The sequence below is a fragment of the Malania oleifera genome, chromosome 3 (assembly GCF_029873635.1).
Source record: "Malania oleifera isolate guangnan ecotype guangnan chromosome 3, ASM2987363v1, whole genome shotgun sequence".
Classification (NCBI taxonomy): Eukaryota; Viridiplantae; Streptophyta; class Magnoliopsida; order Santalales; family Ximeniaceae; genus Malania; species Malania oleifera.
The window spans coordinates 88,698,413-88,714,735 of record NC_080419.1 but is presented as its reverse complement, the minus strand read 5'-3'; the positions used below and the strand labels follow the sequence as shown (position 1 = coordinate 88,714,735).

At 36.6% G+C, this 16,323-nt stretch overlaps 1 protein-coding gene across 1 annotated transcript; it reads right to left on the bottom strand.

The window, feature by feature from the left end:
• Positions 1-1,099: 1,099 nt before the first annotated feature.
• On the bottom strand, positions 1,100-15,994 carry LOC131150710 (uncharacterized). The gene is made up of 2 exons (XM_058101598.1): positions 15,576-15,994; positions 1,100-3,534 (listed from the first exon to the last, which is right to left on the bottom strand). Exons 1-2 carry the CDS (start codon positions 15,654-15,656, stop codon positions 1,276-1,278), a joined length of 2,340 nt encoding a protein of 779 aa, XP_057957581.1. The 5' UTR covers positions 15,657-15,994; the 3' UTR covers positions 1,100-1,275.
• Positions 15,995-16,323: the final 329 nt, after the last annotated feature.

The window sequence follows — 16,323 nt, the reverse complement described above, 5'->3', positions numbered from 1 at the left end:
CAGAGAACAAAGGAGTGTTTAGGAGCACAAACATTCTTCCATGTCACCTTCTGCCACGGGGCATTCCTCCCCTTCCATCTCCGGAAATTATAGGCCTTAGAGCACTGAAAATTTCCATCCTCAGCCCACTGCATTAGCTGAGCTTCTGCCAAGCTTCTACCTCTGCACTGCATTATCAACATATCTTTAATCTGAACCAGTTTCTTAAACAAGGGAGAGTCTTCGTGCTGTTTTTTAGTTGCCCAGATTCTTGAGTTCAGAAAACCTGATGGGCTCCAGGCGGTGGATGGTTTATATTCTAAATATCAGAGCCGAAAGACAATAAAGTGAATTGCATGATATATCCATGTTTTGTATGCAACATAGAACATTTTTCTTGCTTTTCCTTGTTTCTTGTTAAGGGCATGCAAGGGCAACAAGCAGCTAGGATAATTTCTAAGTGAAGGCTATCAATGATCAGAGCTAAATATGAGGAATCAGGAAGTCTACGCAGCAATGATACGTCTTAAATATTGTAATACATCTCCTTTATGCAAAGTGTGCTGTTGTGAAATGGAATAAAAAAACATTGTGTGCTGAACATGTTTTGCCACAAAAATAAAGTGATTAATTCTATTTTATTCGTACAGCCCAAACATTTTTTCTCAAAAATTGCTTTGAACACATTATCAAACATGACAATGTCCTAACATAATGGCACATTCCAACCAGCTGAAGGTATTTGGGATAGAAAGAATACAGCACAGAAAGAATAGGACAAGTTTTTTTTTTTTTTTTTCCTAAAAGAAGCACACCACATGTTGCTTGTGATACAACAAACAATTTCACATCTTGATTAAATTTAGTTCATAAAATAGATCTAAGTTAGGAATGGAATAAAAACCATATAACATAAATAGCTTACAAAATAAAAAAGAATTAAAAAATGATATAATTTTATGGCAAATGATCATGTACATTAATGAGTTATTTTAACTAACATGGAATAACAATAAAATGGCCGTGATATTTGAAAATAATCACTCCTTGTATATTCTATGCTAATTAGAATAACACTAATTTTTGCATGATTTATTCGCCTTAAAATGACATTATAAGGTAGCTATTCCATTCTCAACTTATTCTATTGAGGAACCAAACTTTTAACATTTGTATGGATAGCTTGATAGTTACAACACAGGAACAAATGTGCCAAGACTACCAGCTATTCTATAGAAAGCAATCAATTATATGCACAAAAGCTGCCTGTGGCTGCCAGCATTGCAATTGGAGCTGCTAATACGCAGCATCGACAATCCCAGCTTCTCTAACAAGCTGTTCGGTTAAAGATGAAAGATAGGTAACTTCTGTTTCAACCTCAGTAAAAGACCCATTTTCCACAACATTTGAGCTAGAATCAGAACCATTTTGCAGTAAGACACTGATATCAGCATCAGCTTCAATGCTCAGGCTAGCTTTATTCAAAAGCTCCCTACTCATTTCTGCAAGTTTATGGAGTGCACTGGTTGCAGCTTCAACTTCCAGTTGGGCAGCCTCAAGTTGGAGCTTTTCCATTGCCAAGTCCCCAATACTCCTTTCACCAATTCTCTCCTGTGCCAAAGCATAAAGGTTCCTCAGACCATCTGTGTCTTCGATAATTTCTTCCTTCACCCTCTTTAGTTCCTCATCTTTTGCATCTAATCTCCCAAGAACAGCTTTGAGCTCTTCCTCCTTAATTGTAAGGGCCCTCTGTGCAGACAGGACTTCAATTTCTTTCATTCTCAAGCTTTCTTTGGTCAGCTCAAGCTCAGTTTCAAGCTGTTTCTTCTGCCACCTAACATCACTGCTCGGCTTCTCTGACAGTTGCAGCAGCAAACTGCCTCTCCTTCCATTAACTGGGCCCAATGCATCTTCATCCTTTGTGGAGATGATCAGTTTGTTCGTAAGCTCTACAATCCTTTCAACCACTGTTTCAGCTTCAGAAAATCTCTGCTTTGTATCACTTAATTCATGTTGCATTGTCTGAAAATGTTTGTCTTGCTCCTGTAGCAGAGTAGTTGCCTGGGTAAGCTGGTTCTGTTTGTTGTTCATAAGCAGTTTTAGCTCAGCAACCTCTTGATTTACTTCTTCTAACTTCTTCCTTGCAGTGAATAGTTCCACATCTTTACCATTTAAGATAAGTCTCAAAGAAGCCTGCTCAGATTTTAAATGCTGAATTTCTAGTTTAGCTTCCACCAACTCTGATTCTTTAGCTTTGAGAAGATTATGCATCTCTTCAAACTCAGAACTCTTCAAATCTAGCTCACTCCGAAGAAAAGACACTTCCTGGATTGCCTTTTGCAGAGAAGATTGCTCGTTATTCAACTCCTTCTGTAACTCTTCTACTAGCTCTTTCTCCATGGTTAAGTCCTGTTCAAGCTTCTTGTTTCGAGCCTCAGCAACCGTAAGCTTCACCCTGTCACTTTCCACTTCCATTCGAGCATTTTTTAAACTCGTCATGTGAGACATAACAGTTATCTTTTGCTCTTCAAGTTCAGCTACTTGCTTTTCTAGCAGCTGCTCTTGATCTTCCATTTTCTGTCTCGAGGAAGCCAGACATTTCTGAGAAGTAACCAACTCAGACCTGACATCTGCAAGAAGCCTCTTCACTCTCTTAAAGTCCTCCAAAGTTTCATTAGTTTCTCCGATATTTTGGGATGTATCCCCTGCAAGTTTCTTCAGAAATTCCTGTGCTGATAACCATTCCATTGTCTGCTTCTCTAACTTGGCCTCTGCAACTTTCAGCTTATCCTGTTCAAATTTCTGCAGTGTAACAGAGACTTTAAGTTCTTCCTCTTTCTCTTGAATTACTTTCCGGAGTTCTTTGATTTCAACTTCTTGTTTCTTAACAACTTCGTTGACTTCATTCAGGAGTTGAGCCTTGGATTTTAGTTCAGAATTGGTCGTGGCAGCTTCCTCACTCTTCCTCGCCAATTCATTCCTTATTTCATCCATCTCATCTTCTTTCAAAGATATTGCAGATTCCATGGCAGTAATCTCTTGGTTTCTCTCCTGAAGCTGAAGCTTTAAATCTTCCATCTGCCTAGCCTGAGCAAGTAAGCCAAGATTAGCCTGCTTCAGCTCATCCTCTAGTTTTTCCTGCTTGAAACAGGCGGCAGAAATTTCTTGCTCTCTCTGCTCCAACTGCTCCTTTGCGTGGGTTAATTCCCTGTGTTCCAACAAGACCATCCTTTCTGCATCTTGTAGATCCTCTTCCTTCTTCTTTAAAACTTCCAATGCAGCATGAAGATCAGACTCCAATATTTCAAGGTTGAGGCCCCACTGAATATCCTGTGAGAGAGGAGAATCTCTGTTCATCTGTTCTTCGAGTTTTTGTGTTTGTGCAAACAATCTCTCCAAGAGAACCCTCGCTGGTTCCATTGCCCCATTGTCATTGATGCTGGATTTCCTGTTATCCAAGGCTGACTTAACAGACCATGTCGAGTGACCCTTCTCTTTTAGAGATTTTGTAACAGCTAAACCTTCCCGTTTCCTACTAAGCCTTGGAGAGAATAACTGCAGAAAGAATTGTCCCATAATGTATAATAATTAATCAAGTGCAAAACCAAGATATTCAGTTAGTGTTCTCTTTCATCCCTATTTCGGTCAGTATTGCGGTCAAAAATCGTTTTATGAAAAATGTACAGGCCAGAAAAAAAAACAATAATAATAATAATGCTGATGACTAGAAACGCACATAAAAGCAAGAGGCTGACAGGCGAGAAAAGTACAAACCAAAAAACAAGAAGAAAACATAGGTAAACAAGTGCAGTTTTTAAGATTTTAAGCAATCAATCTAATCATCATTCTGGTATCTTCAGAACAAGGATAGAAGTGTTTCTGCCTAATGCATTAGAAATTTATATGCTGCAGAAAGCATGTGATCAACTTAACCTGTGATTAGATTACCACCTGGTCCAAACATTAGCAAAATTTTCAAATTCACAAGTTTTGACAAAAGTTTTGGCTCATCATTATAGAGCGCGTGTGTTGCTGGGAGAGGGGGTCCACGGGTTCCCAAAAATACTTTGGCCAGAAGATCTGGAGAAGAGAATAACTAGCACTATCATCTCTCTCTGTGTCTTTCTCTCCAGCAAAATAGAGCTGTGTGTGTTGGTGGGGGAGGGGAGGGGGTTCATGGGTTCACATCAATATCAAAAAGAAGATCAGCGAAATTTGTCGAAATTTTTTTATTATAGAATGATTTTTCTTTGAAACTCAAATTTGAGATCAAAACCTAGATTGAAAATTTTGAATTAGTTTATCTTCTGTTCTCATTGAAACTAAAGATTATTGCAAGAAGGATAATAGCTTTCTGAATTTTGAAATTATATTAAAAATTAAACTTAAATATTAAATAAAATATTTTATTTCACCATTTATGTCTAGGATCATTTCTATTTGTACAATAAATAATATTTAATTAATTTATGTATTCATTTCTATTAATTTAATATTTTTAATATCATTATTATGTTACAGTTATTGCACCCTTACACACACATACCAGTCCTTGCTATATTTTATTTATAATATTTTAAGTTCTAAATCTTATATTATTATGTCTATTAATGGTTTTCTAAAGTTCTATTAAAGAATTCCAGATTTTAGTCAAAATCGAAATTTAAGACCTTGCCCTACTTGGACATAAGCAGTCTTGCAATAATTTTCTTGATATGGGCTAGGTGGCACCTTGGACATAAGCAGTCTTGCAATAATTTTCTCGATATGGGCTAGGTGGCAAATATAAATCTTAGATGGCATCAAATGGCCAATGGCGGAGAAAAGGTGGATCTTATAATAAAATATGACATTATTGAGACACGCACGAGGAAGTAAGGTCTTAAATTTTTCGTTTTGAGTCAAATTTCGAAGATCCAAAAGTACAAAAATTTCTATGGAAATTTCGATTTCAATGTCAATTTCAATTTCAATTTCGATTTGAAAAAATAACGAAAATTAGTGGTAAAGCATGAAATTCTTTGTGAAACTTTAGAAATGATTAACAAACATAATAATATAAGTTTTAGGACTAATATATTTCAAATTAAATACATTTATATTTTGTATGTGTGGAAAAGTTGTAAAATAGTATGTGTATCAAACATATTTGTAAGAGAATGTACATTAAACATATTCAGTTAATACAAATAAAATTCATAAATCATTTAAATATTATTTATTATACAAATAATGATAATTTAGAGACATGAATGGTTAAATAAAATGTTACTGTAAGTTTAGTTTTTCATAAAATTTCAAAAGCACTTGTAATAATCTTTTGTTTGGATAAAATAAATTAAGATAGAAATTTCACTTCACTCCTAAATTTCTCATTTGAATTCTAATGAAATTTCATTGTATAGTTAAATTTTGGCCAAGTTTCGCTAAAATTTCAAGATTTCGATAAATTTTGGGTGATTTGTTGAGGTTTCGATGGAAATTATGCAAAACGAAAATCGAATGCCATTTCGATTTCGAGGGTGATGAAAATCAGAAATTTCGATAGAAATTTCAACAATTTCGTAGAAATTTAAGACCATTGGAGGAAGACATGGCTGTAGAAGGTGCAGTCAACGTCCACAGGAAGCCTCCTTCTGGAACTATGACAGACAGAATTCAGTCACATGTCTAAAATCTGTAGGTTATCGCCAAGAATGACAAGTTGTCTTCTGAAGCAGCCCTTTTCTTTAAGAAGCGTTGGGAGCCAGAAAGAGCTAATTTCTGGCAATGACGAGTTCTTTTCTCATGCATCCTCCATGGCATTACTACACTTGTAACAAAGAAGTCGGAGTTGTAGTCAGGAATCTTGCTCTGTTAACTTCTTCCGAAGTGTATATAACTATTACAAGGTTCTCTATTCAATTATGCTCAACCTGATTCATTTTTTCCTATCAATGTGTACTAATCCAAAGCAAGCAATATCTTGATTGGTATATTAGTGCAAATGATTACCCATGCCTAAATCAGGTGAAGCAAATTTGTTTGCAAATTTTATATGGTAAAATTCTATGATTGTGTTAACCAAAAATTTCTAAAATACTTGGTAAACATAGGCTCCAAATTGAGATGGAGGAACCAAAGTAATTAATGCATTTCTTCTTACTGCTTCGTTATTTATTAACAATTTTGGATTTAATAGAAAACTTATGCTTATTCACTGCAGAAAGAGGGGTGACTATCTAAACCTCCTTTTTCTTTAGGGATGCAAAGATCATTCCCTTGTGTCACGAGCTGAATACTTCACACCTTGTGAAGTGTCTTGCGACACTAGTTATAGCACTCTTACTTAACTAGTCGGGTGCCCAGGGTTAAGTTTGGGTGGTTAAGGTCAAGGCGATTTCCCAAAATGCTCGAGGTTCAGTCGCTTGACACTAAGTTTGGTCTGCCAAACTTGCCATTTTGGTCGCCTGGGGTGTAAATAAACGTGAAGTTCGAGCACCCGAGGAAGATCAAAAAGTCTTCATTTAGGGTTCGATCGACCGTGAACGTTCAACTCATTTCGGTTCAGTCGCCCGACCCAAGTCAAACTTTTGACCAGTCAACTATTCGGTCGACCGAGACATTTTTAACATGCCTGGTTCAGTCACCCGAAGCCCTTTCAAACTTAAAATATAGGTCCTTTCTGAGTTTAAAGTTTTATGCAGGGATCTAGGGTCTTTCTAAGGTCGAGCATTTAGTCCTATCATGTAAGTGATGCAGTTATTACAGACCCGAATGAATAATGTAAAATACAAATACAAATGAAAACACTCTAGGGCTTCATTTTCTTTGAGTCTCCATATGACATTGCCCAAATCATGCTAAATTAATCTTGCACACAGACTTAGGGCAAACGTTAAATACAAAGGTATTTGTCATTATCAAAACGGGTTATGACCTATAAGGTCAACAACTGCTCCACATCAAACAAGAAGTTCTCTAACTCCTTGGCATCCCGGGCATCCCCATACATCATGGGTTCTGGTACCTTGGTCTTGCTAACTCCTAGAGTGTTGGAGTTCCCCATAGCAAGAACCATCAGATTCATCTTTGCATCCAGATCAACCATCTGTGACTGCAAAGTTCCAACTGTATGGCGAAAGTCCTCTGACATTTCACCTAATAAACTTACTTGATGCTTTTGTGATCCCATCACTTCATCAATAAGTTCCCTCATCTGGGCCATATCCGCGGCCACAGTGTTGGTTGTTGCCTCAGCTTGTGCTTCCAGCATGCTGATCCTCTCAACAATGTTTGGTGCCATGATCACTTACCAAAACTTTTCAAATCCCACAACGAAGGTAACTAAATTCTCGTAGCAACTAAGCCTTGGCTCTAATACCAAGTGTCATGGGCTAACTATTTTTCACACCTTTGTGAAGGTCCATGCAGCGCTAGCTAAAACACTTTTGCTTCACTAGCCAGCTTATCGTTTACCAACATTTATCCACGAAACATTTTCATTAACATTTATTCAAATAGCAGCAGAAACAGTAATCAATTCATGAAAGTCATGGCAAGCAAGCAGTAAACATGAAACTACGCAATTCTAACAACACCTCCGTTTACATGGTATGTTTAGCGAGGGAGGCAAGTAGGCTAAACATGTTGACAATAGTTAGTGAGTTTTACAATGACTGATGAACACTCACCCTCCCCTCCAGAGGTTTTTATGTAATTATCATCCTAGCACTAGGAAACATCAAAGTGATCGAGGAGTCATATTGCCTTTTTGGCATACAAATGAACTACTAGCAGAAAATAACCCTACACTAGTATTTACATGATGAAACCCATCACAAACACACAAGACAAGCGGTCACAAGGAAACATAATGCCCTAAACAAGCTTAACTCGTGACACCTAGCCATTGTAAAAACTTCACAATCACTTGCTTGGCTACTCCTAAAGTAAACTAAGCTACGAAATTAACTGTTTTCATGCGTCTTGAATTTTTCTCCAAGTTCAAGTTAAGTCTTTGCATTTCCATCTATAAGACAAATTTATGATATCCACCATAACATGGGTGCTCTTTCCATTGATTCGCAAATCCACAAACATTAACCCTTAGCTTGGATAATTTTTTGTTCTTTTGTTTGCCTTTTTTAGGTTTCCTCCCCATCCTCGTCTTGTCCTTGTGCCCTCTCTGCGATGGAAGCTTGCAAGGCATAAAACAGTGACTTATGAGGGCAATCAACAACTCTATGAGAGTTTTGACATAAGAAGCATGCCAACATACTCTTACCACCAAGTCTGTTGAAAGATAATGATAAATGAAGCTTCCTTTGAAGTTGATGCCTTAGCATCGGCTCCCCCCGGGTTTTGGGTTTGCCCTTCTTGAAAGACTTCCATTGTCTCCACCTAATATCTCAGTCTCTTTGAACGTGGAGCTCTCTAGTGTAGTCACTAGTCAGTCAAGTATTTCGCGGTAGCTTATGCAGTAGTTAGGTCCTGCACTCTTTGTCAATGAACTTCAACCCTTGCCCATGGTTTAAATCCCTTAAGCAAATGGAACAACTTGTTTCTCTTTAATATGTCCCGAATATCCAACATTAAAGTAGAGAATTGTTTCACATACCCCATGACTATACTAGTGTGGTTAAGATCTCACAACTTGCGTCGAGCATACTCAATTCAAGAAAGAATTGAACCTTGAGCTCTACCCAACTATCAATTACACACTTTCCACTTGGTATCTCATCACACGTGGTACGTCACCACAACTTAGTGTCATCACTCAAGTACATTGTCTCCATAGATAATTTTGCCTCCTTTGAGTTGATCCTCTCAGCACAAAAGTAGAGGAGACACCAAGGATTGGCACATGACCACCCACGCGAGGACACATGCATGATCTCTGCTACATAAGCTAGCTTTGCCATTTAAATTAAAGTCCTCTCTCACATCCTTTAACCCATTTTGTCATTTGCTCGATATCATATAATTATGTAAAATACTGATGTTATTATTTGATTGTAGCACCAAATTATGTGTTGATAAGAAAAAGGATAAAAGACATTTGTTTTCTTGGAGATTTGACAAAAAGATAGAAATCTCTGTTGAGATTTCAAAAATGATATTTACCTCCTTTGAAGTTTGCTAAAAAAATATAGATTTGCACAAAAGTATTGCTCCATGTCAAATAAGAAATTCTCCAACTCCTTAGCATCGCGGACACCTCCTTATGCTCATGGTTTTGGCACACTTGTCATTCCATACTCTACCACTATAGACTGAAATTCTCAATAGCAAGAACCATTAGGTTCATCTAGGTAGTAAGCTTAATCGTCTAAATCAGTAAAGATTCTATCGTAGAATGGAAGTTCTCTAAGAATTTCACAATATAACCCTATTGATGTTTTTTGTGATCCCTCCAATACATCAACAAGTTCAGCAAGTTTGGCCATCTCCACAACCACGTTGTTGGTTGTCCTGCACTTCTAACGCCTTAATTCTCTTGGTATTATTAGCATGGTCTCTTACTAATCCTTCACACAATCCCACAATACAAAAGAAACCGAATTCACAATGAAATTCACCAAGCTCTAGGACCAGCTATCACAAGCTGAACACTTTGCACCTCATGAAGAGCCGTGCAGCACTAGTTATAACACTTGCTTAACTACTCACCCAAAAGTATACCATGATTTCTCCACATGAACAAATTCTCAACTATCAAATAAAAAGTTAAGCAGAAGCAGTAACCAACATGAAAGTAGATAACAATCGCACTGTAAATTGTAAAGCAACACAATTCATTATTAACACCTCCATAGATAATGTGTGTTAAACGAGGGAAGCTAGTAGGCTAAACCTGTTTACAAAAGCTACTGAGTTTTATAATGATTGATGAACACTCACTCTCCCTTTAAAAAGTTTTCTATGTTATTCTAACTCTAACACTAGGAAACATTACAATAACCATGGAGTTGTACTCCTATTTTACACTAAGACATTATCCTACTCAAAGAATAAAACCTACACTATTATTTACATGAAGGTTACTCATCCCATGTACACAAGACAAGCAGTCACAAGCAAATGTAATTCCCTAAACAAACTTGGTTTGTGACACCTTGGCTTGATGATGTTTGAACTTAGGCCTTATCAATCCAAAGGAACTTCTCCTTTTGCACTCTCTCAATTTTTTGCCTTGCGTGAGAGAGGAAGAAAAGGGAGGGAATACCATGTTGAGCTGATAACGAAGCATCCACAAAGAGAGACCTTTTTTGCTTTTGAAAACGATCATTTGCACCACAATTGTGTCCCTCACGAAACTTGCTTAGCTTAAGGAAAGTGTGACATAATTAGAATGCAAAGACCTGCCACTTATGTGCAAATGAGTTAAAATCCAGATATGGCTTTCAAACATCTTAAAGGTGCATCTGATCATATGAAGCTGGAAACGAAGAGTGTGAGCATCCTCTGTGAAGTTTAGGTACTTTAGATGAGCATGCGTACACTCATTGGGGGAGAGCTTGCATGGGTAAATTTGAAGGGCAGGTTGAAAGGGCATTTGTTTCCATGCAATGGGCATATACAAAATAACTAATTGGTCATCTTGTCTTCTTTCCAAGGCTGGTTATTGCATGGGCCATTTAATTTTTTACATCGCATGCTAACATGTTACCAAGGATTAGGGTCATCTTTAAGACAACTTGACCATGACTGAGATTACATGCATGACTAGTCTGCCAGGACTTATTTAAGGGTAGGCAAGTGAATGTTGGAAGTGTGCCTTGGCTAAGAATGTTGCAAGTGTTGTAATTTTTTTCACCTTGATAATGGATTACCTGTGGAGATAGCATAAGTGCCAAAAGATGCAAATTCTAGAGTGCTATCTTGCACTTTCACTAGCATGTTTTACTATGCCAAATTGGGTCTAAGAGATTTAAATGGTATCAAAATCACAAGTTCAAGCTGCCAAAAAATTCAACGAAATTTCTTTTTAGAAAAATAAAATGGAGAAGCTTACAAGTAACAAACTCAAGGTGGAAAATTCTATAGAAAAATGAAATTTCAAACTGTGGAAGCCAAAAGTCCACGACAGTTTGGTTTAGTTTGGATGACACAATATCTTGCGTAACAAGAATAAAAAGCCAAAGAAGATTGATGAACAGGAAAGTGGTATATACAATTCAACGGCTGTTAGTTTGTAAGAAAGATTGAAAAGCTTGTATCAAGCTAATTTTCACCTCAACAGGAAAGAAGACACCAAGGTCTCAGATCACTTAAATGCATTCAATGACATCACAGGTGAACTAGAAAATATTGGCAGGAGGATGGAGGATGAAGATATGAAGGTGCTATGTACATGGTCAAATATTTATTTGTGTAATCATAAACTTGAATTACTGCAAGAAGACAAACTCAAGGTGGATGGTATATTGCCAATGAACTTCAAAGGGATGCAATAGAAGAATGATCTAGTAGACGTAGGACATCATAAAGAAGCCTTCAAAAGCCACAATGGTAGACTTCTTTGTCAGCAGAGTGGGTGGAAAAGGCATGTCAACAGGGAATGTTGGTGTAGAAATAAAAGAAGACGATAAGCATGGAAGTGAAGCAAATTAAGTTCAAGAGTCATTCGCATCTATTAGTGATGGCAAAATGTAAATTACCTGTAAGAATACTCCTGAAAGTTGGATTCTTGATAATGGTGAACCTATCGTATGTAATCATGTTTTGATTTTTATATTGATTGTTTGGACAATTTTGAAATAGTTGACAATGTCCGAAACGTCCAATGGTGCTGTGAGAATTTCTGAAAATATTGTGCTTGTGTTGGACTTGAATGAAAACTTATTTTACTCTTGAATAACATTTGGGAGGTTAATGGATGTATCAAAATTTCAAAAGGTGAATTTTTGTGACGAAGGAATCCGAGTTGAAATTTTTTACAAGCCAATTGGTACTATGTTGATTCAGGATGTGAGTGGTTTCAAGTGCATAGAAAAGGAGGTACTTCTAAGGAAAAAGTAAAAGGTGGTGCAAGTGAAAAACAAAGGTCCACTCCTGGAGAAGGATACAATATTTCCAAAAGAGATACGCAGGCCACTTGAAACTTTTTTTCTGTTTCCAGAGTCAAGGTAAAGTTTGGTAGTATGACAAGGTGCCAAGTGGTGGTTTGCTATTGAGGTGGAGGTTATGGGCTTGGCAGCAGCATCACATGGGTGTGAGGAGGAAATTTGTTCAGTTAGTTGTGCCTATGTGGTTGAACCACTTGCTTTGCATTTGTTGTTATGCTACACTCCAAATGATTATTTGGTAAATTTGTCTTATTTCCAAAGCTAGGTACTACATGGACTATTTAATTTTCAGGCATGCTTGCTTCTTACCAAGGATTAGCACCTTTGAGTGGGCTGCCTTTACTTATTAAGGGAAACCAGGTGAGTGTAGCATGTCTTGGGCTTTTGGCTAAGAGTGTCCAGGCAGGCAAAGAGGGTCTTGGGGTTTCATTCGGATTGTTCCTCCGACATTAACAATTTACATGGGTCAACACTCAACAGTGTTGCTTGCATCAACAACAATCGCAGTTGCAGGTAACATTGCATAACAGTTGCGGGTGTCGTAGGACACAGGAGATGCAGACGTTACGTAACGGGAAGCAATCGTGAATTATTTTCATGCATGCACAATCATGTCAAAATTGAAGAATAAGCATGGAATCTTTTAAAACATGATTTTTAATGAATTTTGACCACTTTTATTCAACGAACAAACACTTTTTATTATGCAACATGATTTTTATACTAATTTTAATGCGCTGTTACAAACAAGACATTTTTTTTATATACTTACTACTACTTTAATGATAAAAAAATTTAGAAATGTAATTGAAGACGAAAACCAATAAATTAGAAACATACAATGAGTCAATATACAATTGAACATACACAATAAATTATTAGTATCAATATATGTAATAGTTACATTTCATAGTTCCACATAATTTTGTCATCCTCTAGAAATTTAATTTTAAAATTTTACAATTCAAAATAACAATAAATCAATAAGGAAGCAAGCATAAAAATTTGGACATTAGGGGTTAGGCAATTTAGGTCCATTAAGCAATTTAAGACTAAATAGATAGTAGTTTCATTGTATTTAATACTTAGTTACATATTCTTCTGTATTTTCTAACAATATTAATTTTTAAATTCTAATATTCAAAATATCAATAACTAATTATAGCAATTTAGGCCCATTAAGAAAATTAATTAGTTAAGCTATAAGAATAGCAAATTAGCAATTAAAAGCATGATTTTAAATAATGGCCGCGACCGTTACGTAACAGTGTTTTGACTTAGCGATATCGTTACACACCGTGAAATCAGTGGGAAGAAAAATCACGGCTGTAGCGGCCGTTTCGAATCGCAGCCATTACGTAAAGGCCACTACTGCCGTTACATAACAGCTACAAGGCAGTAACGTCAAAAAATTTATTTTATAATTTACTTTATCTTCTCACTTTTTCCCTCTCTTTCATAAATCATTCTCAATATATCATGTAGCAAGAGGGGGAAAAGATTATAATGAGAATGATAATAATACAAAATGTACTATTTCTTTAAATACTCACAAGAGATGCATTAATTAACAATTTGAAAATACTAACTTGTTAGGAAAATATTTTATTTTGATAATATTAGTAATGTGATATATATATTCTACATTTTTCAACTTCAACCTTCTTTCTTTTCTAACTATTTTATATCTGTATTATACGTATGTCCTATGTGTCTAATAGATTAATGAAGTGTATAATGTATTTTTTTATTAATTAATTTAGCACGCATAAGAATTTATCACATATAAGAACAATGAGAAGTATAACTACGCACACACATGTAATTTTTCTAACAATGGTGGTTTAAAACAAATGTAAACTTGTTGCCCTTACCAAATAATTTAGTTAGTCGAATTAAAGGATCCAAAATATACTAAAACTCTTTCTAAGAAGGGTTAAAAGCTTAAAACATGCAAGTACACTAATATGCACAAGGTTATGCGTGCTTCAAAAAAATTCACGCCCGTTACACCCACTTCCCATTATGTAGCATCCGCTACTCCTGCTTCCCATTACAGATGTTACCATTACGTTACTCTACCCGCTACTGCGATTTAAAACCATGATTAAAAGTATAAGCAACTACGTACTACATAGTGGAAATAGTTAAGTAATAAACATTGCATATGCTTAAGCTATAAGTAGCAAATTAATTATTTAAGCACTTAAGCTACAAGCATTTTTGTTTAAGTGTAAATCATAAGTAGCAAATTAATTAGTTAATCTAATAAGCTATCTAACTTGTTTTAGCAAAAAAAAAATGTTGGGTGGAATAAATTGTACACGCTGGCAGTAGGCAAACCCACGAACAGGAAGTCAGGACTCAGGAACTCACAAACGTAAAGCGTCTCCCATTCCTGAACCCTCTTCAAAGCTCAATGCTTCAAATCCTCTTTGGATCTACCAAATGGATAAAATTTCAAAGGGAAGGGGATGCAGTTGATCACCTTCTTATGGCAATTTCAAGCACATATTTCTTTTTTGGCAGCCATAGATCACTGGATCTAAGCCGGATGACCTTGGGGAGAAGGAGAATTGTAGCAAAGCTCAGAAAAATCAGGAACAAATGAGGTATTTTTCAGTATACAGAGCTGTCAGAAAGGGGCGATGGTGTAACAGCCAGTAACGGAAACTTAACAGCTGTTACAGTTGTGATTTTTTTCTCACCATTCCAGCAGTCCATATCGGTATCAGGGCATTGAAATTACATTATGTAACAACCGTTACGCTACATAATGACCGCTATTTAAAATCATTTATTAACAAAACCCCTGCAAAAATCTCCACTATATTGTCAACAAAAATTGCCTAATGATTTCAATCTCCCATTTATTTGCAGGCAGTTGCCCTTCTGAATACAAGTACAAATAAACAATCTTCACCTTGGTAGTGGATCGATTCTTGCCAGATTGTCCATGGACATTGGGTTAAGGGATGAACCACATAAATTCTGGTGATTGTGTTTATGTTCATATCGTTTCTTGCAATTTCATTGCCTAGTACTTTGTTAAACTGGGTGAGGGTATTTAAGCCCAAAGTTCAGAGTTTACATCAAGAAAATCATTGGTAACAATAATCATAGTATCAATCCATACCAAAATAAATGGATCAATTCACATTATTTCAAATTTTGGTGCGTTAATCCTAAAGTACAAAGACTCCATCAAATCTATAAAAATCACTCCAAATATTTTATTAAAAAAAATGGAAAGGCACCCAAAAGTGTACCAAGCACTCAAAGCCTAAGTGACAATTTTCCTTTAAACTTGAACCTTGAAAACCCAACCCAGAACTCAGAAATTTTCATCTAAACACTTCTAAAGAAATTATTTTCAAACTCATTCACCACATTCTCCAAAACAATATTTTATCTAATTGGCAATAACCTATAACATTATACAAACAACAAATAATCAAAAAACGAATAAAAAAAAAAAACAAACAAACACCAGGAAAAATATTTGCTGTGTGTGTATATCGAGAGAGAGAGAGAGAGAGAGAGAACCTTGGAGAGCTGATGAGAAGAGGTGGCAGGAAGATAGGGATGCAAAGCTGCTGAGAACGCCATGTCATGTCTGGAGCACATCCGTGCCCCCAAATTGATCCACCATCGAATATTCACAACTCAGAACAAAAAAATCGAGAGAGAGAGAGAGAGAGAGAGAGAGAGTGAGAGAAATGGTGGTGGTGGTGCAGGGGCGGAGGGAGGGGAAAGGGAAAGAGGACGCTTGAAGCACAAGGTGGAGCCGCGGAGGAGGAAGGCGAGTGATTGGAGGGAAAAGCATGACCGTACTGCTGCTCACTTTAGCCCGACGCTAGCCTGCCGCCCCTTACACGTTGTCTCTTGCCGTCTTATCCCATCTTCCCATTTGAATTTCCCGAGCAATGATTCGGTGATCATCGAATAGCGGAGCGCTCGTGAATTTCGGTACCCGATCCATACAATCGGCAAAAGTAAATGTCTAGGTTCACGTGGCATACTTTTAGTGGCTCTAAGTCAAGCTCGCCAATGACTTTATAGTGGTCTGCAGAACATCGAAACAGCGTACCTCCTTGAGTGGCGGAAAATGCACGACCTCGATTGGCCTGCCGCACTGTACTATTTTTTACATGACTTTTAGGAGTTTTTTCCCATTATATTATTATTTTATAATAATACATTAAATAATACTCTCAACAAAATTATTTTCAAAATGACGTTCACACGTAATCTCGGGACTTGATCCAGCGAAATTTAAATAAATCTCACTAAA